Source organism: Staurois parvus, unplaced genomic scaffold (assembly GCF_062004578.1).
Source record: "Staurois parvus isolate SC_StPar_1 unplaced genomic scaffold, SC_StPar_1.0 ptg000017l, whole genome shotgun sequence".
Lineage (NCBI taxonomy): Eukaryota > Metazoa > Chordata > Amphibia > Anura > Ranidae > Staurois > Staurois parvus.
The window spans coordinates 11,568,801-11,596,494 of record NW_028317813.1 but is presented as its reverse complement, the minus strand read 5'-3'; the positions used below and the strand labels follow the sequence as shown (position 1 = coordinate 11,596,494).

The following is a 27,694-nucleotide window of genomic DNA, read 5'->3' as shown; positions in this document are numbered from 1 at the left end:
AACTGGCTGTACACACTAGCACTTACACAAGTGAGATTGTGTAAAATGTGAGACTTCAATTTACCTACATTTTGTACAATGTGGACCCAGTAAAAAAAATAATTAAAATTCCTTTTTCAGAGCATGGATAGTTACACAAGCCTTAGCATAGTTTTTATTTTCAAGCTTCAAAAGCATTTAAAGTCTTTTCTTAAATATACAAGGGAAATAGATTAACTTAATGTAAAGAATCTTATCAATGTTTGTTAATGCATTAAAAATCTTATTGCAATGTATGAAAGATACTTTAATGTTCATGAGATGCTGCAAAATACATCTGGATTAGTCCTCAGATGTCCATTTTAAGCTGTCAATTCCATAAATGTACCCAGTATGCCAAGTTGTGCTTCAGTGCCCTGTACCGTATTTAGGAGGCATCATGAAACCTAGTTAGCAGGCTGCCAAAATAATGATTTGCTGTACACTGCACAGTGTTATAATCCTCACTTTCATCAAGGAACAGCCAACACTTCAGAGCTATTCGCATTCAAGAAACACCTCTGGAGGTCAACTTCTAATATCTGGATTCCCAGAATTCACTGCGGAAGTTCAGGAGGCAGAGGGCTGCAGCTGGCCTTTATACACATACTCCAAAGCAGTAGCAATTATCCTCATGTCCTTTTCAATGCTTCGAGCCCAGTTCTCCACATCACCAATCTCCTACAGGGGAAAAAAAAGCAAAAAACAAAACAGACTATGGTTGGTCTAAAAGGTCAGCTTTGATTTACCCAATACAAATGCCACCCTAAAAAGTATGTGGCATCATCCATGTATATGCTTTCATTCAAAAATTTATTTGTAGGGGTTTTTTTTCTACTTGCAGGTATATTTATTACAAATTGTCGATGCTTAAAGAACAATTTAGGTAACAATTTGATCACAAGATGACATCCATTCATCCATGTAAAATTAGCATCTGTTTAATTTTGTGAGTGGACTATTTATCTCCCTCTACCACAGTAAACATTTAAAATGTACTCCTAATTAAGCCTGGAACACACGATGAGAGTATCGGTCATTTGTATTCTAGTCTCATATTGAAAACAAATAGGTTACTAAAGTTTAGAAAATTCTGATAAGACAGAATACAACTTCAGAAATTATGTAATGTGTTGTATTGTAATGTATGCTTTCATTATTGAGTATGAGTGGCCTTGGTCGCTTGATTTTTTTATGGACAAATACTGTACTGATGAAACAAAAACGGTTTGTTCTGTTATTGTACGGGGAACATTTTCATGCTTGTTCCTTCTAATAATTTTGTATGAACTGTCTTGATCTTGAAAACTTTACTAAATGATCAGATTATTGAACATTTACTTTGAAAGTGTTTTTTTGTCCAATTTTCTCATCAAGTGTACTAGGCATCACTCCAAATACAACGTTTTTTGGTCATGTCCAATAGGTGGATGCCTTCCCCCTCACAACATATTTTTTAAAGGCCGGTTTCCATTTATTTTCCATTGTTTGGCAATTTCTTTTGCTTTGTTTTCTTTTATTGTTGTAAACAACTAATATTTTCTCGTGTGTTGGTTTGGATTTTTGAAGTTCAAGAACATGTTTAATTAGTAAATTTACCCCAATAATGGATGCTGACATAGTACTTAGTTTTATAAGGAGTTTACCTGCCAGTTTTGTTTATTGCCCGTAAGGAAAGCAATACACACTTGGGACACATACACATGCGCAGCATCAAGGTTAGAAGCAATGAGTGCACGAGTTCTAACATTGAAACCTGCTCTGTTCCAGATCTGGGGGGTTCCCCTTAACTCTGGTATGTTTAACCCCCTTTGATGGTGGCGGATTTGATATGGGAATGTGCATTTTGACAAATATGCTGGGAGTGATTACATGAATACATTAAAGTCCAAAGTGGAGCACAAAAAACCTTGCAGTGGGAACCTCAATCCTCTTCCCACACTGCAAGTGTTAAATGCTTGTTAAGTCTAGGGATAGAGTAACAAAATGCAATGCTTACCTTATTTCTCCCTCCATCTGTCCAAGTGCTCCCCTGAAGCCTCCTCTTTAAGACGCTCCTGGCCACAGCCACATGCTTATCTCCTCACATACAGAGCATCCAGAAAGCATTCACAGCGCTTAACGTTTGCCACATTTTGTTATGTTAGAGCCTTATTCCAAAATGAATGAAATTAATTTTTTTCCTCAACATTCTACAAATGATATCCCATAACGGCAATGTGAAAGAAGTTCATTTTGAAATCTTTGCAATTTATTAAAAATAAAAAAAGGGAAAAAAAACACATGTACGTAAGTATGCACAACCTTTGCCATGACACTCAAAATTGAGCTCTGGTGTATCCTGTTCCCACTCATCATCCTTGAGATGTTTCCACAACTTGATTGGAGTCCATCTGAGGGAAATTCAGTTGATTGGACATGATTAGGAAAGGCATAAACCTGTCTATATAAGTTCCCACAGTTAACAGTGCATATCAGAGCACAAACCAGGCCATGAAGTCCAAGGAATTGTACGTAGACCTCTGAGACAGGATTGTATCAAAGCACAGATCTGGGGAACGGTACAGAAACATTTCTGCAGCATTGAAGGTCCCAGTGAACACAGTGGCCTCCATCATCCGTAAATGAAAGAAGGTTAGAGCTACCAGGAATCTTCCTAGTGCGGGCCGCCTGGCCAAAATGAGCGATCGAGGGAGAAGGGCCTTAGCCAGGGAGGTAACCAAGCACCCGGTCACTCTGAAAGAGCTCCAGCATTTCTATGTGGAGAGAGGAGAACTTTTCAGAAGAACAGCCATCTATGCAGCACTCCACCAATCAGGCCTGTATAGTAGAGTGGCCAGACAGAAGCCACTCCTCAGTAAAAGGAAAATGACAGCCTGCCTGGAGTTTGCCAAAAGGCACCTGAGGGACTCTCAGACCATGAGAATTGTAAGCTCCACTACCAGGGCCCTCATATTCCTTCTGTACTGAAATGTATTGTAATTGTGCCAACTCTGTGAATGTCCTGGAGTGGCACAGCCAGAGCCCAGATTTGAAACTAATTGAACATCTCTGGAGTGATCTGACGCCCCCCATCCAACCTGATGGAGCTTGAAAGTTACTGCAAAGAAGAATGGGAGAAACTGCCCAAAAATAGGTGTGCCAAGCTTGTAGCATCATACTCAAAATGACTTGAGGCTGTAATTAGTGCTGAAGGTGTTTCAGCAAAGTATTGATCAAAGGCTGTGAATACTTATGTACATGTGGTTTTTTCATTTTTTATTTTTAATAAATTTCAAAGATTTCAAAACGAACTTCTTTCACGTTGTCATTATGGGGTATTGTTTGTAGAATGCTGAGGGAAAAAATGAATTTAATCCATTTTGGAATAAGGCTGTAACATAACAAAATGTGGCAAAGGTTAAGCACTGTGAATACTTTCTGGATGCACTGTATAATACAAAATTAACAGCCCTGCATTGTAGTGGTGGGTGAAAAGGGGCCACACATAGCACAGCATGGAATATGGCAAGTTACACTATATAGCCACTTCCTTTTTTTCCCATCCTGGAGTTGGGCTTCAATGGCAATTTAGAAGGTGTATTTCCTGTTCTTAATTAACGGTTTACTGTCCACATATACTATATTGCCAAAAGTATTGAGGCACCCCTCCAAATCATTGGATTCAGGTGTTCCAATCACCTCCATGGTCACAGGTGTATAAAATCAAACACCTAGGCATGCAGACTGCTTCTACAAACATTTGTGAAAGAATGGGTCGCTCTCAGGAGCTCAGTGAATTCAAGCGTGGTACCGTGATAGTCCATCCGTGAAATTTCCTTGCTACTAAATATTCCACGGTCAACTGTTAGTGGTATTATAACAAAGTGGAAGCAACAGGGAACAGCAGCAACTCAGCCATGAAGTGGTAGGCCATGTAAAATGACAGAGCGGGGTCAGCACCTGCTGAAGCGCACAGTCCGCAGAAGTCGCCAACTGTCTGCAGAGTCAATAGCTAAAGACCTCCAAACTTTATGTGGCCTTTAGATTAACACAACAACAGTGTGTAGAGAGCTTCATGGAATGGGTTCCCATGGCTGAGCAGCTGCATCCAAGCCTTACATCACCAAGTGCAATGCAAAGCGTCGGATGCAGTGGTGTAAAGCACGCCACCACTTTAGAGCAGTGGAGACGTGTTCTCTGGAGTGACTAATCACGCTTCTCTGTCTGGCAATCCGATGGATGTGTCTGGGTTTGGTGGTTGCCAGAACGGTACTTTCCTGACTGCATTGTGCCAAGTGTAAAGTTTGGTGGAGGGATGATTATGGTGTGGGGTTGTTTATCAGGGGTTGGCCTTGGCCCCTTAGTTCCAGTGAAGGGAACACTTAAGGCGTCAACATACCAAGACATTTTGGACAATTTCATGCTCCCAACTTTGTGGGAACAGTTTGGAAATGGCCACTTCCTGTTCAACATGACTGTGCATCAGTGCACAAAGCAAGGTCCACAAAAGACACAGGATGAGTGAGTTTGGGGTGGAGGAACTTGACCAACCTCAACCTTTGAGATGAATTAGAACAGAGACTGCCAGCCAGGCCTTTTCGTCCAACATCAGTGCCTGACCTCACAATTGCGCTTCTAGAAGAATGGTCAAATATTCCCATAGACACACTCCTAAACCTTGTGGACAGCCTTCCCAGAAGAGTTGAAGCGGTTATAGCTGCAAAGGGTGGGCCAACTCAATATTGAACCCTCTGGACTAAGACTGGGATGCGTGTAAAGGCATGCGTCCCAATACTTTTGGCAATATAGTGTATGTCACCTTGAGAAAAGAAAACCTTAATGTCTCTGAAATGTAATTTTTTTTGTTTGTATGACAGGCAATTGAAGTGCTTGTAAAGGCTGAAGGTTTCTTTCTATGCATGAAGGTAAGAAACCTTCTGTGTGCAGCAGCTACCCAGCCCCCTCAATACTTACCTGAGCCTCATCGTGATCCAGCGATGTGAATGACAGCCTCAGCTGTCCCGGGTCTCTGCCTCCTCATTAACTGAGACAGCAGGTGGGAGCCATTGGCTCCCGCTGCTGTCAATCACAGCCAGTCAGCTAATGAGGAGAGAGAGGGGCGGGGCCAAGTCACAGTTTCGTGTGTGAATGGACACACAGAGCAGCAGGTGCCCGCATAGTAAGCTACTTGCTGTAGGAGCACCCAACAGGATTGGGGGGCCAGGAGAGCCTGCAGGGGACCAAAAGAGATCCAGGATGTTCTATGCAAAACCACTGCACACAGTTGGTAAGTATAGACATGTTTGTTATTTAAAAAAATAAATAAATAAAATGAACCTTTAGAATTGCTTTAAAGCAAAACTTTATTTGATGATCATTATGTTGGCCATTTTTTTTTGGTTTGTCTGTGCCCCTTTTGAGGAGATGCACCCTCTCTTTGGCTCAGTTAACACTAGCTCAGCAGGCATCTGGGAAGCGTTAAAAACGCTTCCCAAACGCCTATGAAAATTCTCCAGGACAGCACACAGTGCTGTTCACACTGAAGCGTTAGTGTCGCAGCAAAACTGACGCCTCTTGTCGAGTCCGGAGGAGTTGAAGCCTCCCACTCAAGTCTACAGTGCCGCTCCTCAAATGCCTGGCAGGTGTTTGCGACACGGTTGCGGAGCGTTAATACCATTTAACTTCATTATAGGCATTTGTGGTGCGGTTTTAACGCTTGACAAATGCCCATCAACCTTCTCAAAACCATGCATAGGGCGTTTGGGGAACATTTGAGGAGCGTTAAAAATGCTTTCCAAATGCCTACCTAAGGCTATACAGGCATTTGGCAAGAGTTAGAAATAAAGTCAAGTGTGAACGAGCCCTAAGTCTTGGTGAGCACTGTCACAGGGGCAGAAGTGAGATTTCCCCTCACTTTGGAAAGATCTACTCTCAGTCCAAGTTGTTTCCAGTAAATCATCACAATGGCACAATGAAGACGGTTTTGCAAACATTCCATCTGCCATCCAAACCTAAGAAAGTTTTGGCTTTAGATATATTTTAATCCAAACAGAAAGTTGACTATAGTTTGGAAGGTGTATGGCATTTTCATTTTACCATGTACACCTTACAAGGCAAGGTATAACAATAATATATATATATATATATATATATATATATAGATAGCTATCTATCTATCTCATACTCCTACAAAAACCTAATGAGTGCACTGTATCCATACTTGTCTCAGCTATTAAGCTATATATATTATATTTATAATTATATATACTTATTTGATATATTAAGCTATTAAGGTTGTATAAATTAAGAGCGGTGTCAGATGTGTCCTCATATCTACTGTACATTCTAAAGTCTAACACAAAACACCTCACCATGTAAAATTACTTTTAAAATCAGATTTCAAAGAAAATGGAAATTGCAGTTATTTGTGTATATACCTGGAAGATGACCCGTGCCCCTGACCAGCTCCAGGGCTCTGACACCACCTTTTGATGAGATGAGCAATACCACTACAGTAAAGAAATAGGGCTGATGTTGATTGAACCTCCGTCTGCAAGCACTAGAGCTGTGGGAGCTGAAGTGTTACAAAACAATCGCCTCTAAAATTATATAAAATATTTGTGGGGAGCAAGCTCTGTAATGATGTAGGAATGTAGTGTTAAGAAGCAGTGAACTGGTAGGGTAACAGCACCATGAGTTGGGGGGGGGGTTTGAGGTCTCCAAAATTTGTTCAGGGTACTAATAGTTTCCTCCTGTCTACTGTAGGCAACCTAATGCCACTTTAATTGACATCTAGTGGACATTAGTTCTTCCAGTGTGCATCTGCTCATAGCCAGTCCTGATGAAGAGGGTGCAATAATGTTGAAACATTTAGTTCTGTTAGTTTTTAAAGTATCATTTTAATACAAGAATCATCCAAAGCCTTTATTCAGATGTTGCACTTGTGTCCTAACACTCTACTGCATGCGCCACTGGCACACATTGGTGTGTTATCACATTTAATAAACAGCTACTGAAAAAAAACTCTAGTTCTAGGAAAAGTTCATCTAAACAGTGTATACCAACACTGGAGTCAGCAAGACAAATTCTGAAGTGTGGTCTGCAAAACTCTTGGTTGAAATCTCATGTCATCTTATTTTAATGTGTCTGTTGACATCTATAAAAAAAGATATGCTGTAACCCACACAAAAATTATTTTCCGCGAGAGATTGGGGAACAGTTACAATGTCAGTTATTTATGGTATTCTATGTGGCTATTGGCCAGACTTCACTCCACTCTATCCTATGGTGAGGGAAATTCAACTTTTGACATCTGTCATCTGAACAGGTATCTCCACTGGGAGACAGGAACATGGGAAAATGATAGTTAAAGTATATCTTAAACCCAAGAATAAAATTTGTGTATATTGCAGCTTATTAGACCTTTGATGTGGTGGCTGCATTAGTTCTTTTTTCAGGGCCAAACCCATCTTATGCAAGTACAGGAAAATATTTGAAGTAAAAAAAAAATGTAAATATTCCATATATACATTTCATACTAAACATTGCCTGTCAGGCAGTGTAGTTCTAGACTCTTTTTTTTTTCTTTTTTTGGATGTTTATCTAAACGTAACTGCTTTGCAAAAAAAAAAAAAAAAGCCTTTTTTTTTTTTTTTTTTTTTTAAACAGAGCCAACTAGATGAAATTCAAAATAAACACAGACGCCCTCTCATTGGCCCAAGTGGACTTTCATTTAGAGAGACAATCACAAAGGAAACAGTTTCTGGTGTGCTCCCACTTTGGAAAATCAGAACATTCTGTAAATGTCTGGTCCTGGCTGAATCCTGTATAAAGTGATTATTTTTATAATCAAGAATGTATACAAAATATACATTAGTTTAAAGATGACAATAAAACTGATCCAGAACCATTACAGTTTTCCTTCAAGTCGTGTACACTATAAGGTTGATCTAAAGGTTTCATCATTTCTCACCTTCAGAGCCTGATTGAAGTTTTCCACCAGACCAATCCACTGTGTTGTCTGCTTTGCAAACTGTGCAGCCTGTATCTGCAGGGTCTTCACTTCATGGTCCAGCTTTCTTTGATTGACATATGCCTGTGCCACCCTATAACAGAAATTATAAGGAAACATTTTAATAGGAAAAATGTCACATAATGATGCTGTGCCTCAATGAAGTGGAACACACCTACACAGATAGTATGGGCATATAAAAACACCTAACAGCCTCCTATATTTCTAGAAATACAATGGCTCCCTCTGCTGGATTTCTTTCCCTCCTACAACTATCATCCTATCACAAAGTTTCATTATTGTGCAGCACAAGAGGCGCTGCTGAATTCTCCAAGGACGTCCAATGCTGAATGAGGAAGTAATGTAAAGGAAGCAATGAGACATCTGTTTACCAAAGCAATGGAGAGTTATAACCAACTGTATGCGCAGTAAAACAATGTCTATCCTGCTACAGACCCATTGCTTTTAAATATACAGTATTTACTATCTCAATAACCCATATTGAACTTAAGTATTTACTTGTATAACTAATATGGAGATTGAACTATTTAAAAGGATAAGTTCACTTAAAAAAATAATAAAAAACGCACTTATTTTTGCGGGTAAAAAAATGTGCATATATAATTTTCTTATGAGCCTGCAGATCATTGCACCCGGGTGCAATGTCAGGCTCTTGCAGATGCTCAGTACAGCTGTCTGCGCATACCTCCTGTACGGACAGACAGTTACTGAAGAGCTGGAAAAATGAATGAACTACAAGGGCACGCACCAGCTCCCTTGCAGTTCACTGAGAACTACAAGCTGTGTGCCGTGGTGGCAGACAGGACTCGTAGTTCACCCTTTCCCAGAATTCTGTGAATGAATAATGCGGTTATGTGGGCGTTGCCCTGCACAGCCGCTATGTTTTTAAAATTCTGACAGCAGATGCAAGGAGAGGATTCGGCACCCGCTGTCACAGTTGGGGATTGGGGGGGGGGGGCGCGGGGCTGCTGCTTTAGTGACATGTTACACCCTTCATATGGGTTTAACATGTAACATGTTACTAAAGCCTTTAATGGCAGGGAAAGTTGTCAGTTTCTAGGTGTACTGTAAAATGCAATATTATTTGGATGCTGGAATATAAATACAGGAAATAGACTTCTTTGAGCAAAATATTAAAATACATGACCTGAGTGTTAAAATCATGCCGCGCCCTATCCAGCTCTTTCCAGGAACAAGCTCAGCTATTGAAGCAAAATAGTTTAATCTGTGCTGCCATAATCTCTTTCCTGTTATGCCTCTCCCATTGGAGGATTCTGCAGAAGACTGCGACATCAGGAAGATGCGGTCATTCCATTTACTGAATTAGAGGGTGTAGCTACTGGCTGTGAAATGCCTTAGAGGGGGACTCGCTCGAATGAAAGAATGGTTTTCCAACACCATCACTATACAGCCAAGATATTAAACTGTATGCATAATGAAGAGCTGCTAAAAACTTTCAAAACGCTCATTCCTTACAGAATTAGAGATATTTAAAGCAGTATTAAATACAAAACCAACAATGTACTATATTGCAGCTTATCAATCATTAGCTGTGGCGGCTACATTAGTTTTCTTTTTCCCTTTGTTTTCACCTGGTGATCTGTCTAGCAACACACGTCCTGTATTAAAGTGCCCCCACTACCAAAGTGAAGCTAAACTCCAGCTAACTCTTTATAATCAGTTACAGCAAACAGTTTTTCTTTCCTTAAATAAAAGGTTTACATTAATAAACGCTGATCATTGCAAGCACTCATGCCAATGCTGAATGGTTTGTCTCAGCTCTGTAACTGATCCATCTACAGGACAGCCTGTTCTTTAAAAAAAATACTGGCAAGATCACAAGATGAAAATAGTAGAAATAAAGCCTGAAAAAGAAAACTAATGCAGCCATCACATCTAAGAATTGGTAAGCTGCTTTATAATAAATATCTGCTTTTGGGTTTAATACTGTTTTAACAGACATGATGGGCAGCACTATACTTCTAGCTTAGTCTCTCCTCAGACAATTCTTATTCTTTCTTCAGACAATCTGCTTTGAGATCTGTGTCGGTGGGCTTTTGTTCGCTTCAGACAAGTTTTGCATTCCCATACAAGTTTTTGAGAATGAAGGAGGTCAACTGCAGGCCAGGTGCACTTGTTAATGAATTTTCTCAGAAGCATCTTAAAAAGTATGTAAACCCAGAATTTCATATTCTTGATATGTGCCTGCTGTCCCATGTACTTGTATGAAAAATGATTCTGTTCTCTTTGTATTGCTTCCTCTGTTTGAAATCCCTGGTGTTACTGCCAATCCCTCTGCTTTCCTATTACAAACTGACCACACTAAGCAGGAGAGCACACTGTGGTCAGTTGTTTAGCTGTGCTGGGAACTCTGTGTGCTCTCCTCCAATGATCAGACTTGTCCTGACAGGGCCCCCCCCCCCCCCCAAACACAGCCAATCACTGGGAAGATCAGAGTACTGCTGTGTTTCCTCCCCTGCTCCTTATGCAGCTGGAAACAGAAGATAAGCGATCATTTATATTATTAAAAAAAAGGGGAGGGAAAAAAGTTGTTTATAATGTTTTTTCCATCGATACACAAACATTTTTCCTTTCCTTTAAACTGAATGGGTTGTTTTACAAGGTGAGGGTTGATGCCATCCACACAAGCCCAAATTTACAAGCTTCATTGGAATGACAGGAATGGAAAACTTCCAGGATTTGGATCATTCTCTTCCTGCTGGACGCTAGTCCACAACAGCAATAGCAGGAAGTCCATGTGAATGAATTGTCCCGAAACACGTCATGACAACAGCCTAATCCTCATCCGTAGGTGGCCAAGCTTGCGCTCCAGCGCTGTGTGGTTTCCGGTCAGCAGTTTCTCCGGATCTGATTACATCACATCTGGCGTGTCACTGCCAGTGACAAGCGGAGTGCTGGTCCGTGCTCCCGTGCCCCAGCGGCTTCTGATGTGGGTGCCTCACCACATGAGCTGCCACTCCCAGTCACAGCACCACCGGCACGCCATTACCACCTCTAGGTGCCGGTCACCGTATCACTGGCACGCCATTACCACCTCTGGGAAATTAAGCAGTCCATTTTGGATGTTATATAGACAGAACTTTAAATTGTCATATTGTGTTTTTAGAGACTGAAGTGCTTTTTCACATATGGCACTGTACAAGGAGACCACACAAGTTCACAATAAATGCATTATGTGGTTTTAAAGGAGTCACTGCAATATAACTTTATCAGTTACACAATTAATACTGTGACTTTGAAATTTTTAAGAGTACCCCCGAGCGCCTATATTCTGGATTTTGGACCAATGATTGATAACTGCCCACAGACAAAAGGACATTTTGAAGAGATCCTAAAAATTCAAAAACTCTAAAAAAACAAAACCAAAAAGACTAATTGCAACAAAATAAAAAGGCAAAAGAGCCCCCACCAGAAAAAGCGGTTACCTCAAGAGACTAATTCAGCATATACTAGAACAATATATATATATATATATATATATATATATATATATATATATATATATATATATATATATATAAAAATGACTACATTTTATTAAATCATTTAAAATGATAAATAAGTTACCATATATAATGAAAAATTGTACACACATCCATCACCAATACCTAGACATCGTTGGTACAGAAATGCCTGAAATTAACAGTGTTATTGACAACACAGTGTATAAATAAATAATGTCCTTAACAACAGTGCAGTGGTTGAGTTATATCAAACACATTCACTAGTTGTGTGATACACAGTGCAAATGATAGTCCAAAAAATTATATCTGATGGTGATGAAACCACGGATAAACTAACAAAGAGGTGACTTGATTAAATCCCAGTGACAGCTATGATCCGGTGCCGTGCAAGAATAATGAGTAAATTGCACACTCACCAGAGGCGCAATATAAATGCGCATTTGTGTCATATACACCAGAGGTCCCCTCAGTCATGGATGGAATGTATCCTGGAATGGATGACTCCTCAGTGGGTGGTAAAAACTCCTAGGGGTCCCCTTTACAGACCTGGCTACAGGCGGGATTAGCTGGGTACAGCTCTCCTCTGGGCCCTGGAATGGTCACCTGGTGATCTTGGGAAGTCAAATGCTCCGTATGGAGCAGAAAAAAGTACCCATAGTGTAGTATTTTAAACAAAATGGAATTGAGTTTATTGAGGATTAAAACAGAAAACACACACACTTCTTAGGTACTGTAGTAAAAAACAATCCTTGTGCACAAAGGATGCAGTAATAATGGAATGCAGCATAACACTGACCAGCTGGTAGTAATGGGTGGCCACCGGACCTCCTTGATCCGGCGGCTTGACGTCACGGCTAGCAGGAGCTCCTCTTTGACACACGTTTCGTATCACACGTACATCATCAGAAGGGGTAAGCGCTTATTATGTGTGAAACATTTCCACAGAGTGAGCTTCAGCTTGCCTTGCCTCTATAGAGTTGTATGTCAGATTCTCTTACATGAGTAACATCCCTGCTCCAAAGTCAGCCAGCTGGTCTCCCGCAGTTGTAAGGTGGCCACATGTGACATCTCTGACATCCTGACGTCACCACGTTTCGCCAATGGACGTATCCATCTCAACTTCATTAGGACCAATGGGCTTCTTCCCTACACAACACTTTAAAGCTGTGGCTCCACCTACCACTTGTCAATGTGTCTTAAAGCAGCGGTACTATAAAAGTTTAGTGGAAAGAATAAAACTGTGAAATATATAGTATACTGGTAGTTACTAATTCCAAACATATATCAAGTTTTTTTTCTCTATGGACCTATTTTATATTGTATTCTTAAATATTCTCCCTTGCATTGTTCATAGAGATGAATACTGAACATACTGGCTTTCGAAAATATTTAGATATGAAAAGGAGAAAAAGAACATACCTAAAATAAAAAATAAACTAAAAACAAACAAAAAAGTACACAAATACCAAAAATTACTATGTTTCTATAATTTACGGCATCATCTGCTACTATCTCTTTAATGTTCCAAGCGTGCGTGAAGATTTACTGTAGTCCTGAATTTAAGCCTTTTGGGTTCAAAGTATCCAACTTATATATCCACATTTTTTATGGCTAAGTATTTCTCTCTAAAAATTCCCTCTTTTTGGAAAATACAGGGCATAAAACCCTTTCACCTTTGTGCCATGCAGTTTACTTTCACAAAAATTTTTTATTGGTATGTCTTTGAAATGTTTCCCTATTCTTAGTTTTAGTTGTCTTTTTGTTTTCCGCACATACAGCATATTTAATTACATGGGCAAGTGATCATATACAAAACCCGTGTAGTAGAACAATGAATTAAACTACTGATTCAGTTTTGTGAATCTGTAAAAGTCTGACTAATCTACATGTTGACATACTTGGCACTTACCACATGGGAAAATTCCTTTAGAGTGGGCAAAAGAAGACAGCCAGGTGGGGTCATCACTGATAGTGAATTCAGAGTGGATTAAATGGTCACCAAGATTTGGTGCTCTTTTAGCCACCATTTGTGGTTCATCACCCACGATCTCCTTCACTTTTGGGAGCTCCGTTAAGACACGCTAGTGTTGGTTAAGGATTTTCTTAACTTCATCCCACTGAGCACCAAATTTGGTGATCATCCTTACCGGCTGTCTTCCAACCTCCCTTTCTTCTTTTCCCACATCTTGGGTTATCCCCGATTGTTTTTTTTTTTTTTTTTTTTTTTTTTTTTTAGGAAGTAGAAATGTTTCCCTTTCCATTTCATATGCCCTTTTTATAACTTTTCTTATCTGAGAATGGGAGTACCCTCATTCTTTAAACCTCTTATATAGTTTTCTTGCTTCTTTTCTAAATTCCTTTATGTCTGAACAATTTATGTCTGAACAAACGCAGGAATTGCCCTATTGGAATCCGACTGATTAAAGAAGGCAGGTGGTGACTGTCTGCCTTAAGTAATCTATTGGCCATAGGAGGTTTGTGGTAAGTGCTTGTGGATAACATACTTGAAGCACTTGAAGATTGATCAAGCTCAGATTTCTTTTCTTAATAATTATCAGATCAAGAAAGAAATCTTACAAGTGGCCACTTGTCAGGTCTTTATATATGGTAACTCATTATCATTTTAAATGACAATAAAATTATTCATTTTATATATATATATTTGATCTGTTATATACCGCAATAGACTCTTGAGGTAACCTCTTTTTGAGGTAGGGACTCTTTTGCCTACCTGTTTGTTACAAAATGTTTTGAAGAGTTGTGATGCACCTTGTTGAAGATCAAAGCTCTGTGTACACAGTGAGAACTCTGCTGAAACAGTAGTGCAGTTCAACTTTGGTGGAGGGGTTAATGGTGGATTAGCCCAACTCAGGTTTTCACTTGTCAACGTCAGATCATCTCCTCTAATCCCAAATAATGCATGACAGGCAATTTCAAGAAAGCAAATGAGCACACATATAAACACAGCACTTAAAGATTTTTCAAGCTTATATAGTCAGAATACATTAACCTTAGTACATGGCTGAGTTACACTTTATAGTGTACCTCACCAACCAAGTCTAATAGTTGTCTGTACCCAAGTCTCTAGTGCAAACAAACAACCTAAAGCTGGTCATAAATGGATTTTTTTTGTAATTAGCCAGCCGTTAAAAAAACAAAAAAAAAACAAAAAAAAAAAATCACTGGATAGATTTACCACCATATGGATAACATCAAGGATATCACAATCAAATGGATAAAGTAGGTCAAGGACTGGACAGCCTATAAAAGGCACACATCTCATTACAGAGCAAGCCAAGAGTGCAACGCATAGAAAACAAAGGAACCCATACGTGGAACAAATAGAAGAAAATCTCTCTTGAACATATCCAATAATACGTATGATGAAGGGAGAGCCATTCAACTCCATAAAAAGAAGGAACTCCCCCAAGTCCATCCACAAGTCTAGCGTTAAAAACTCAAAATGGCGGCACCTACTTTATCCTTTTGGTCGTGATATCCTTGATGTTATCTGTATGGTGGCTGCATAATTTGTTGGTTGGGTACACATTTTTGCTATTTTTCATATTAATTCATTTTGGTTACAATATTATTAAACACACAAATGAAGTGGATCCTGAGGAAGCTCTCTTCGGGCGAAACACGTCGATCCATCTGCTCTTTGTTTGTTTTTTTTCGAGTTGAAGCATGTGTACCTTCTGACTGTACTGTAACTGGTGTTGAATGTTTTTATACAATCGAAAATACGCTTAACTTGTATAATAAAAAGTGTTTTTATATTATATTTCTGGCTTTTTTTTTTAGTTTGAGTATGACTAACAAGCACTTACTTGTTCCAGGTCAATATCTCACTAAGCAGTGCAGGAAAGAAAGAGAACAACCCTGGAATTGCTTTTTCAAAAACAATAGCAACTTCCATATTTATATTCTTTTTTCACTGCCTCAGAAGGGAGGGGTATAATTTATTTCAAGTGTCTGGAAACAGAACAGCATAGGGGGAAAAAAAAAAAGAAAAAAAAAAAAAAAAAAAAAGGAGTTCGCGTTTGTATGTATGGTGGATATAAAATGTCTACCCACTCCTGTAAAATTGCCAGGTTTTTGAGATGTAAAAAGTCAGAACAAGATATTTCACTTATGAACATGTTTACACCTTATGATCTGTGCAATGCAATTATACACAAACTGAGTTCTTTAAATTGTATGTGGTTGGGGCTGTGTTCAGAATGAACCAATCACATTTAAACGGATGTTAAATCATCAATGCCACCAATGAAAGGGACTCTGACTAATGCAGGCCATAGATGGGTCGAAAATCGGCCAATTTTTTGACCGAAAATAAAATCGGCCGATTTTCGGATCGTTAGTGAGCTAATTGTTCGGCCGTTTTTCGGTATTTTGGCAGATTTTTTTTATCGGTAAAGTTGGAAAAAAATCGGCCGATTTTCGCGGCAATGATGGCCAAATCGGACGATCTTTTTACTGATAAAAAAGTCTGCGCATGAGCAGTGACCTGCAAGAGGAAGACAAAAAGAAGGAGGGAAGAAGAGAGAAGAAGAAGAATTCCAGTCCGGCAAAAAATGTCCCTGCAGAGAGCTCCGCTATTTCTTTGACAGTTCCTTGACATTTATAGCGGTTGCAACATTGTATCTATTCGTTTCTGAATAAAAACATCTGTATCCTAAATGGATACAAATACATTGTTGCAACCGCTATAAATGTCAAGGAACTATCAAAGAAATAGCAGAGCTCTCTGCAGGGACACTTTTTGCCGGCTGTAGACGGGATGAAAATCGGCCGATTTTTTTTTACCGTTGCTGGTAACGTTGGCCGCTTGAACGACCGATTTTTCGTTTTTTTTAAAGAAAAATCAGCCGATTTTCGACCCGTCTATGGCCTGCATAAGCCCATATAATGTTCAGCTGTTCTAGAAGGATATTTACTCAGTTGCCTCCTACAGCAAATGCCAGGGTCCGAATAAGCTTACGATGTTTCAAAGGGATCTCATTTTTTGAAGGTATCAGTCAGAAAAAGGGTTAAAAAAAATTTCAAGGCATTAGATATACCATGGAACACAGTGAAGAAGGTCAACTATGACTGGAGAAAAAAAAAAATGGTACAACAGTATGATTACCAAGACTGGACATTCTTCCAAAACCGATGAAAAAAGTGGTCTGGGATGCTGCAAGAGGTCTACAGCAACATTACAGTTACAGGAATTTCTGGCAAGTACTGGTTGTATAGTACATGTGACAACAATTTCCTGTATTCTTCACATATCTGGACTGTGGGTGGCAAGACAGAAGCCTTTTCTTGCTAAGAAAAATATCCAAACTCAGCTAAATTTTGCAAAAGCGATCTGATGAGAACAAGATCAAACTTTTTGACCATAATTCCAAAAACGTATGTTTGGTGCAAAACCAACACTGCGCATCACCAAAAAAATACCATATCCACAGTGAAGAAAGCATTATGTTTTGGGGTTGTTTTTCTTCAGCTAGAACTGGGCTTTAGGCAAACATTCAAAATTTACAGCGCAGAATTTACATAGGACCTCTCAGCTCTGAAAAGAAGGAGAGCTAAAATTACATCAGTGAGAACTCTGACAGCTGATTGGAGGAAAGGGACACACCCCCTTTACACAGCACACAGGAACAAAGCTGAGGCTGTAAATCACAGGCTGTGCCCTCTACTGTCACCATTTTTCTCTTGGTGTCAGGAAAACTCATTAGAAGTGACTCCTGCTTATAGCAGAAGAGCAAAGCAGCAGACAGAAATGACACTTAGTGCTATGGATTGAGACAAGCACGCACTATACAGGGATATGCTTTTTTTTTATATTTCAGGTTTACAACCACTTTAATGCATTCTCTGCACTAAGTTAAACATCCCACTAGCTCTTCAACACCCCCCTTTCCTAAATACCTAGCTTTTCTAACGATCCAGATCTGTCCTGTATGCAGTACCACTCCACTGACTTTCTGGTCTCAGGATACATAGGCTCCTGCTGCTGTCAGTCAAACCCTGTGAAGAGGGAGCAGGGGGTGTGGCTAAGCCACGCTGTTTCCATCTATGGACGTGCACAGCCCAGCTCAGGAGCATGCCCACACAGGTGCCCCCATAGCACACAGCTTGCTGAGAGAGCACCCCGAGAAACAGGATATGGGGAAAGCCAATGAAGGGGTAAGGGACTGCTCTGTGCAATACCGTTGTACACAGCAGGTAAGTATACTATTTTAATGAAATAAAAAACAAAATAAAACTAAAAATGTACCCTTTATTATCACTTTAAATTTGGAAAGGAAAATAAGAAGTGATTTATCTTGGTCTGCTTTTTTTTTTCTTTACATATCTTATAAAACTGGCATTTTTACAGGGGTGTGTAGACTCTGTATATCTAGCATGTACTGTATGTATATACAGACACACACACACAGACTATAGAGCTACTTTATCCACTCATTTCTTGTGACTCAAAATTTTGGCAGCACACAATGTAATTTATTGCACCAATGTTGGCAGACGAAGCCCTGGAAGATGACCCTAGGGTAACATCTCACATCCTGGAATTAAATGTGGTACAGTAAAGCATATCTGCAGGCAGAACACTCAAGTGCTCAATGCCACAACTGTGTGAAGATACATAAATGGGCAGTCTGATTGTGATGGTCTTCTGACTGAGCAAAGATTCATTTACCACCCCAAGGGTAAATGCAGCTTTCTGAAAAGCTGTGGAGGGGTGTCCTAAGCTGGTACTTGCAGAGTAAAAAAAAACAAAAACCAATTTAGTTTGCAGATCATCTACAAACCTAAGCTGAAGTATATGGAAATTTTGAAGCTTGTACATCACTCCGCCTAGACAGAAATCTAGCTAGTTCAGTTGTTAGTGCCATGCAGACGTGGCACTAGGGTGCTCTGCCAGCGATCAAAAACACAGATAGAACGCTACATCCTGCACATCACATCCATACAAGCATGTTATTCATGCAGTTATTAAATGGATGCTGTTGGTGACTGAAGGTTCCTGTAAAGATAGTAAACATTGATCTCTCCCACAGCCCAGTGCTGCAGAACACCATGCTAATGAAGAGAGTTTACGGTCTTTCGTGTCTGCAATGGACACTTTCACGCATTTCGATCTCCTGCTGCACTCAGTGGTTCCTATCCCGAAATCACTACAAGGCGCAGTAGTGGCTTAAGGATCAGCAAAAAGGAACCAGGGAGTGCAGTGGGGAACCAGAAAAGAAGAGACTTCAAGTGTAAATCTAAAACCCAAAAAAACTTTTATTTTGGTTTTAGATAGAGTGGTAAGGGATTAGTACCCCTGTCGAATTAGTTCTTTCTGTGCCCCCAGTGGGAAAATCTACTCTAGCCATCCTGGTGACCACTATCACTGGGAATGAGAGTAAGGGAAAAAAACTAAATTTGGAGTTGCCACCAGAACAAGAATAGTGAAAAATCTTCCCATGGGGACACAGATGGAAGAAACATGGTAGAGTTCTACTCTAACCAAAATAACAAAAAAAGTACTTTAGTTATATTTTAAAGCCGATCTCCAGCTTTTGGTGAAGTTTGGATAGATCAAGCTGGTCCAAATTAACTATTTACTTTACGAAAACATGCAGTGGCTCTCAGTATGTAGTTGATGACTATTTATCATCAACTACATACATTATACATTGCTGTATTTCAGCAGTGGGATGAGAACTTCTCTTTCCACTCCCAGAACAAAATCAAGTCAGGTTGAGTGGTTCAACCTGGACACGGGATTAAACGTTCCTTCCCACCCAAGGCACTTGGGAACCTTCAAACTCCAGGACCTGATCCAGAGTTACAAAACCCTCCCAATAAACATGCCAGAGCCTCTCAAACTGTACCTTTGAGAGAGAATCCTGTGTCCTTTTTACTAGTGGTACACCGAAATGAAAATTCTGGTGCCGAAACCGAAAATTCAAAATGCACTTGGCTGAAAACCGAAATTGAAATGCGCAGGTTTTAAAAATTAAAATATATTTTATGGAAAAAAATACACTTTGATTAAAAAAAAATATATATATCCCAATTTTTTGGTAAAATATGAAAGAGGATGTTACGGCGAGCAAATAGATAGCCAACATGTCATGCTTTAAAATTGCGCACGTTAGTGGAATGGCGTGGAACTGCGGCACTAGAGGAGGTCTAGTACGAGCATTGTTGCGGTTGCTTGGACGTTCGTGGCGATACCTCACGTGTGTGGTTTGAACACCATTTACATATGTGGGCATGGCCTACATATGCGGTCACCACTACGTGCGAGCACAGGGGGACGGGGGCACTTAAAATTTTTTTTTTTGCACTGTCCCTTTAAAAAAAAATTTTTATCACAAGAAATACATGCATCCCTTGTGAAATAAATAATTAGTGACAGGTCCTCTATATGGAGAGATATGGGGTCAATAAGAACCCACATCTCTCCTCTGCAATGTAAAGCATTGGATCAAAAAAAAGCATTGATCTAGTGCTTTAAAAAAAAAAAAAAAACACGTCCGGAACCGGAAGGGACATCGCTCCGGTCCTCCAAGGGCACAGAGATGAGTGGAGGCCATCTTTCCTTCACTCATCTCTATGCCCAGCACCGAGATCGTTCGATGGTTTCTCAGGTAAGGCTGAAAACTACCAAGCGGCGGTTGGTGGCAGGGGGCGAGGGCGGGGTTTTTCGGCACCTGTATCGGTGCTTATTTTCATTTCGGCCGAAAGGGGTATCTTCAGCCACCGAAATTTTGGTGCATCCCTATTTTTTACATAAATTTACTAAAGCCATACAAAGCAGTGTGCAGAAGCTGACAGGTGAGAGATCTGTATTGTTTACATACAGGTCTCTCCCCTGTCGGTGATACTCTGCTCGGTGATTGACAAACGAGGCCATGAATTACGGCGTGGGTAGGGCATCCGCACCCCCTACCCAGAAATGCAAAGTCAAATATATACGTGATTTTGCACAGCCATGCCGCACTGTAGCTGTATTTCTGCTATGGGGCAGCACGGAAGCGGTTATCTTAACACAGTGGCAATTGCTCTCAGGCTGCTGGCTCCTAGATTGTGGTCCCGCGAGCTGGAAAATCTTTGTGCAGGTTGCAGCTGAGATTGTCATTGTTACGAAAGTGACAGCACAGTGTGAGATTGGCCATTCCTTTGTCACGAGTTGGTGAGAAGGGCAGGGGTCTGACATCCGCATTCATCACATTGTTCATGTAGACTTCTGAAAGTACATGTTATGTACTAGATGCACTTTCTGCATGTGCTCTTTTTTTTTTTTTCATGAAAGGTGTCAACTAACAGGTTCTCTCTGCTGAAAGTGAAATGTACAACTACCATTCTGACATTTGTTGAATCTGAAGCTTCTTAGTAAAAAATAATAGGAAATAAAACATATTTACTCACCCTACATTTAGATGGTCTACCAAAGCTTCTGTCAGCGTTGTAGCTGCTGCAATGGCTTCCTTCCTTCTTTTTTCTGTTAAAACAAACAATACATAATTTAAAATTCCTGATAACTACACAAACTGCTTCTCTGTAATTGATGTACCAAATATGGCCAGACAGATAATATGCTGTTTTCTATTTTAACCTCCCTAGCGGTCTGATTATGTCCATATTTCTGTGCTCAAAGCGGTACATTTTTTTGCATGGAAATATGTATTTTTTTTTATTGTAGGCCTGTAATTTTTAGGAATAACTCACTGAAATCTGTCCAAACAAGAGTCTAGTAAACAAACATTACAATTTTAAACACAAAATCATAAATTATAATTTAATAAATAATCATAAAAAATAATAATATAATAATAATAAATTTAATTCACTAATATAATCAAACCAAAAACACTGAAATTTGAAATATAGCGCCAAGTTCGCACATCACTGAGCAAAGTCACAAAATCGTTTTCAGTGTCAATTTCCCCACAAATCATTATCACTCAATTCTGCAAGTGGTTTTGATTTACTATCGCTGTTCTCTAGCTGGTCTAACACCGCTTTTGACCTAAAGGGACGCTTTTTGGACGCCATGGACATTTCTCAGTTTCCAGGCAAAAAGAACAGTCAAAATGCAGGCAGGGCACAGGACAAAGCATTAGGGACAAAATGTATGTGAAATGGTTTGATACAATAATGTTTTACTATGTGATTTTAATGTATTTAGTGAATGTCACTTTTTGTCATTTTCAAATTTCCCGCCGTCCCGCCGCTCGCAGGGGATGGAACCTAGATGACAGATGCCGGCATCCGCCGGAGGACATTGCCGGGGACACTGCAGGAGGGACATCGCGGGAGTGCAGGGCAAGGTAAGTGAACAGATCCCAGAGCAGCGCCACATGGCAAGCCCGAGTGTAGCTCGGGGTTACTGCTTGTGGTACTGAAACTTTACCCCGAGCTACACTCGGGAATACCGCCAGGGGGGTTAAACAATGCTTTCTAACAGCTCACGAACATGAATAAATACAAATGTCTAGGCAAGGCCTGCACACATGCTCTAGAACAGTGGTGGTGAGCCTATGGCACGTGTGCCACAGCGGGCACACAAGGCCCTCTGTCGGCAAGCGAGCTAAGTCGCCCCAGCAGCCAAGCATCAGATAACAGCGCACATAGGGGCCAAGCGCAATGCTCAGGAAGGCGTAGCGGCACCAGACAATGATGTCATGAGCCACGACTCATTAGCCGCAACTCATCTGAGCTTTCGCATGGTCGGTCAGTGCGTTGCCAAGGATATATATATATTGGACTGGCTGTGAGTTTTAATACATTTGTTTTTTTTAACACAAGATGGTGCTGGTGGCCAGTGGAACTTTGCCCCCTTGTGCTGGTGGTCAGTGGAAGCTGTTATTGTGTTTTTCTTTTAGGACAAAAGATGTTAACCGCTTCCGTCCGCCCTATACAGGGCGGCATGGGTGCACAAAATCACGTATATATACGTGATTTTGCATCTCCAGGTAAGGGGCGCCCACACCTCCCGCGCCGCTGTTCATGGCCATGGTTGTCAATCACAAAACAATACAGTTCTCTCCCGTCAGCTCCTGCGCACTGCTGTGCATAGCATAGCCATGCAAAGCAGTGTGCTTACAGTGAAGCAGAAACACACAACTCCACAGTAAAACAGCACACAGTTAACTTCTTGAACGCCCGTCATGGTAACCCTTTCCTGCCCAGTGCCATTAGTACAGTGTCAGTGCTTTTTATTAGCACTGATCACTGTATTGGTGTCACTGGGGATGTCTGGGGATGTCAGTGTCACCAAGTCAGTTCCCCCCAGTGTCAGAATGCTGCCGCAGTCCCGCTATAAGTCGCTGATTGCCTCCATGACTAGTAAGAAAAAAATCCCAGTATATATACCACCATTTGTAATCACTATAAATTTCACGTAAACCAATTAATTTACACATATTGAAATTTTTTTGTTAGCAAAGACATGCAGCAGAACACATTTTGGCCTAAATTTATGACAAAATTTGATTTTTTCATTGAACATGTTTAATAGCAAAAAGTCAAAAATATTGTTTTTTTCCCCTCAAAATTGTCATTTTTTTTTTATAGCGCAAAACATAAAAACCACGCAGGCAATCAAATACCATCAAAAGAAAGGTCTATTTGTAGGGAAAAAAAACAATAAAAATTTAATTTGGATGCTGTGTTGCATGACCGTGCAATTGTCAGTTAAGGTAACGCAGCACAAGTGGTTAATGTATGGATTGTTTTTTCTAAACTAACCCCTCAGTATTCAGGTTTAATTGCAGTGTTGGCACTTTTCGATAAATAAGTGGGTTTTGAGTTGCAATTTGGGCACTTGGTCTCTAAAAGGTTTGCCACCACTGCTCTACAAAGCAATAATAGGGCTCTGTTCTTATATATGCAATTCTCACCCTCCACAAAAGTCATTCAAACAGCAGGACCTGGCTTCCCTTATGAAATGTGTCCTGGGACTTATGGTCACATCCTGTCGCATGAACCATGAAATGTATACATATAGAGTATTTGAGTCAGGACTGCACCACATCAGAGCAGGTACTCAACCGAAAGTATATTTTGGGGATCTGGTGCCTTGATAAGGGTTGCTCTCCCTCTTTGTTATTATGAACTCACAGAAGATGAGCTTTCAATTTTGTTTTATAATCAATGTAGCTCCAGTTCTACAGCATGCACATGAATCCAGCACCAGCAACTTGGGGGTTCAAATATATGTGCATTCCATGAATTTTAATACAATCCCGGCAACTGCAGATCCAAGCTGTGTGCTAGATAACTTAAACTAGATACACAAGTACTGAAATTCAATCAGTTCAGCAGGAACCAGCCGACTTTCAGAACGTCTGTACTCCTCTCTGTTCAACAGAAGTTAGTCTAATGACTGTCTGTGAAACTCTCCTGCTGGAAAGCCAATGACTACAGCACTGATCTATGTATTCTGACCGAGGGGGGTGTAGCCCCTGTTGTCAGAATATAATAGCGCTGTGGGGGAGACCCTGGTAAATACATTGCTTGTGTGGATGTGGAAATGTCATTTTTTTTTTTTTCATTCAGCTTCCTGGTTGAAAAAAAAAAAAAGCTGTGTGTATATGATGCATTATTCCTACTTTATGCAGACTCTGTACAGTGGAGTGATCTCCTGCCCCACAGAATCTATATAGTCCCAGCAGCAGGAGGAAGAAGAGGGAGAGGGCAGCAGCGTGGGACACAGACATCTATGCAAGATAAGTGTTGTTCTTGTCTACTGAGACCAATGTTCATCGCCACTTTGCACTATAATACGCCCCCACTTCCCCTGCTGAGCATTATTGTCGTCCTGGTCCCCCAGCTGACTACGTTTGTTCACTCCACCACCCTGCTGGGCACTACTGTTTCCCACCCCACACTAGGTTCCATTATTTATAGCCCCCCCATCCCCCATTGGGCACTTTAGTTTCTCCCCACATCAGGCTTTATCATTCTCTCCAACCCCTGCTGGGCACTATTATTCTTACTCTCCAATGGGCACTATTATTTCTTGCTACCCCCTGCTGGGCACTATTGTTCTCCCCTAGCTAGGCACTACTGTTCCTTCTCACCCACACAGGCTGTTATTGATACCACCACCCCCTGCTGAGAACTACTGTTCTCCCCCTAACTGCTGGGAGCTATCCCCCCCCCCCCCCAGCCTCTGGCTGGACACTATTGCACCTATCACCTGCACAGCCATGCCCCCCCCCCCCCAAGAAACATTGTTGCCTCTTTGCCCCCATCTGAAATAAATGCATTCTTGAGCACCCCGTCCACCATATTAGCATGTTATCGCAGACTTACCTTGCTAATGATCCTCTCCAGTGCTGTTGTATCAGTGCTCAGTCACAAGCGCTTCCATCTTCTCCCGGTTTTCTTCTGAGTTTGGACTCTTCTGCTGCATGGTTGGCCAGGCCTAGAATGATGTCACCTCCATGCATGCACACCGGAGTCACATTGCCGTGTCACAGAACCATACCATAAATGCACGCTGAGCTATACATGCACAGCTCAGTGTACACAACACTGGCAGGTATGGAGAAATACATAAAATTCCTCCCCGTCAGACATTTTTTAAGTTTAATTTCACTTTAACCATACACCTTTAAGCCACGCCCACTATTCCGCAGAAACTAGCCATGCCAATTTTCAGCATGGCATGCTGCACGTCTCCTCCATCCTAAATCCGGCCATACACGGGTCGAATTCCGAAAGAATATTATTTTCAAAAATCTTTTCTAAGAATTTTTGTTCAAATTTTGCACCATTAGTAGGCGACAGCAACAGCTGATTTTTGTGCGACCATTAAATTTGAGTGATTGGGCATGTTGGAAATTTTTCGAAAATGGAACAAATTTCTAATCAATGATGAAAGAATCGCGTGAGAAATGTAACTGAAAAAGAAATGAGCATGAGCTGTGACCTGGAAAGGAAAGAAAATTCTTGGCCATGAAAATTCTTTTCTGTAGCAACATGAGGTGAAATTAAAGGCTTGGCTGGTCGAATTTCGAAATCAATGGTGGCAACATCGGATTACAAAAAAAAAAAACGCACAAAATGGGCAGCACAGTGGCTAAATAGTTAGCACTTCCGCCTGGCAGCACTGGGGTCGTTGGTTCGAATCCCAGCCACAGCACCACCTGCCTGGAGTTTGCATGTTCTCCCTGTGCCTGCATGGGTTTCCTCCGGGTACTCTGGTTTCCTCCCACTCTCCAAAGACATGCTGGTAGGTTAATTGGCTCCTGTCTAAATTGGACCCAGTATGTGTATGTATGAATGTGAGTTAGGGACCTTAGATTGTACAACCCTTGAGGGTTACGGACAGATGTGAATGTACAATATATATGTAAAGTGCTGCGTAAATTGATGGAGCTATATAAGTACCTGAAATAAATAAATAAAAAAAAAATAATACATTTCTGATTTTCTAAAGAAAACTCATATGGAATTTGACTCGTGTATGGCTTCATAAGGCATCATGTTTGTCAACTTTCAAAGTTGGGAGGTCACCCTCTCCGCTCTCATAGTAAACGCTTGTGAAGATTTTGGGATTTCAGAGAAAACGGAAGACCTGGATAGAATAAATGTAAAGCTGGCCATAGATGGATCAAAATTTGGCTGGTTCAGCAGGGACTGGCAGAGAATCGATCCATGTATGGGCAGGCTCATTGTACTGAAGTTGATCCATCAATCGGCTTCAGTAAAATCAACCTGGTGTTCTTTTCGCTCAATCACTGGTGGTGGATATAGCTGCCAGCAGTGATCATTGTATTCTGATGGTGGGGAAACCTCCTGTTGTCAGAATACAATAGCACATGGGACGGGATTACCCCATCAACACTGACTGTGTTGATGGAAAAGTGAGCCATTTTCTCCATGGTTGAAGGAAAGAAAATTGCATAATGTATGGCCTGCCTAAGGAGGATTAGGAACCTCACTGTAAATTGGGGACAACCAGCATCACAGTACACGATGTTCCTTCAGAACCCTGAGAAATGAGTACAACACAAGGGTGACTACTGGTGTTTACACAATAAATATTACTGATCTCTAACGTTCTACATCCACTTCCGGAAACACAGCTCTTATTGACAGGAGAATCCACCAATCAGAGTCCTGTACACCACGTGGGCGGTTCCTGTCCTGAGCCCACCTGACTATATAAGCGCAGTGTGATGTGAAGGTGTGCAGAGCCAGGAGGCTTTGCTGTGGATGATGTAGAGGAGTTCTCGTACCTTGCAGTTCCTTCCGCTCATTCTGTTTAGCCTGGTGTTCCTTCAGTAGCCGGGAGAGCATGATACAACCTGACCAAGGCGAGGAGGACTTCCTATGGAGTGTTCGCCCCCTCCCAGATAGACGGCTCTTCTTTTGTACTGAGCATGCGCTGTACTCTGTTCCTGTAATGTACGACACAGTCCTGTAGATGGCGCTGTTTACAGCAACATTGCTCTCTGGTATAGTGTGCACTCCACCACTAGCATTTCAATCTATGTAGCCAATCCTGAGGGTCTTTTAGCCACTTGAAGACCGAGCATTTTCTGGCACTTTTTGTTTACAAGTTGAAATCACTATTTTCTGCTAGAAAATTACTCATACCCCCAAACATTATATACATATATATATATTTTTTTAGCAAATACCCTCCTAGAGAATGAAATGAGGATCTTTGCAATTTTTTTATGTCACATAGTATTTGACCAGCACATTTTTTTTGGGTAAAAATACAGTTTAATGAATAAAAAAAAAAAAACAATATATACCCCAAATTTTTGTACAATATGAAAGAGAGTGTTATGGCGAGTAAATAGATACCTAACAAGTCCCAATTTTAAATTGTGCACACTCATGGAATGGTAGCAAACTGCAGTATTTACAAAACTCTCCATAGGTGACACTTTAAACATTTTTACAGGTTACCTGTTTAGTGTTACAGAGGAGGTCTAGTGCTAGAATTATTGCTCTCGCTGTAGCCTTCACAGTGATACCTCACATGTGTGCTGTGAAAAATTTATTTTTTTATTTTATATTTTTACACTGTCCCTTTATGTATTTATTTTTTATCACTGTTATTCCTATTACAAGGAATGTAAACATCCCTTGTAATAGAAATAAGGATAACAGGTCCTCTTTAAAGCGGAGTTACAGCCATTTTTGTGTTTATTAAAAGTCAGCA

General features: G+C 40.6%; 1 protein-coding gene across 1 annotated transcript; it reads right to left on the bottom strand.

Moving 5' to 3' along the window:
- Window positions 1-128: 128 nt before the first annotated feature.
- Window positions 129-26,901, bottom strand: BLOC1S1 (biogenesis of lysosomal organelles complex 1 subunit 1). Its single transcript, XM_089679727.1, has 4 exons — window positions 26,757-26,901; window positions 20,935-21,007; window positions 7,973-8,105; window positions 129-699 (listed from the first exon to the last, which is right to left on the bottom strand). The coding sequence occupies exons 1-4, from the start codon at window positions 26,815-26,817 to the stop codon at window positions 589-591; spliced, it is 378 nt and encodes a 125-aa protein (XP_089535853.1). The 5' UTR covers window positions 26,818-26,901; the 3' UTR covers window positions 129-588.
- Window positions 26,902-27,694: the final 793 nt, after the last annotated feature.

Excerpts from the sequence above, each read along its gene's own strand:
- BLOC1S1 (XM_089679727.1), bottom strand. The coding sequence starts at position 26,817 with ATGCTCTCCCGGCTACTGAAGGAACACCAGGCTAAACAGAATGAGCGG. Across the intron at positions 21,008-26,756 it reads TGAGCGGAAGGAACTGCAAG|AAAAAAGAAGGAAGGAAGCC; the intron begins GTACGAGAACTC and ends TTGTTTTAACAG. Across the intron at positions 8,106-20,934 it reads GTAGACCATCTAAATGTAGG|GGTGGCACAGGCATATGTCA; the intron begins GTGAGTAAATAT and ends TTTCTGTTATAG.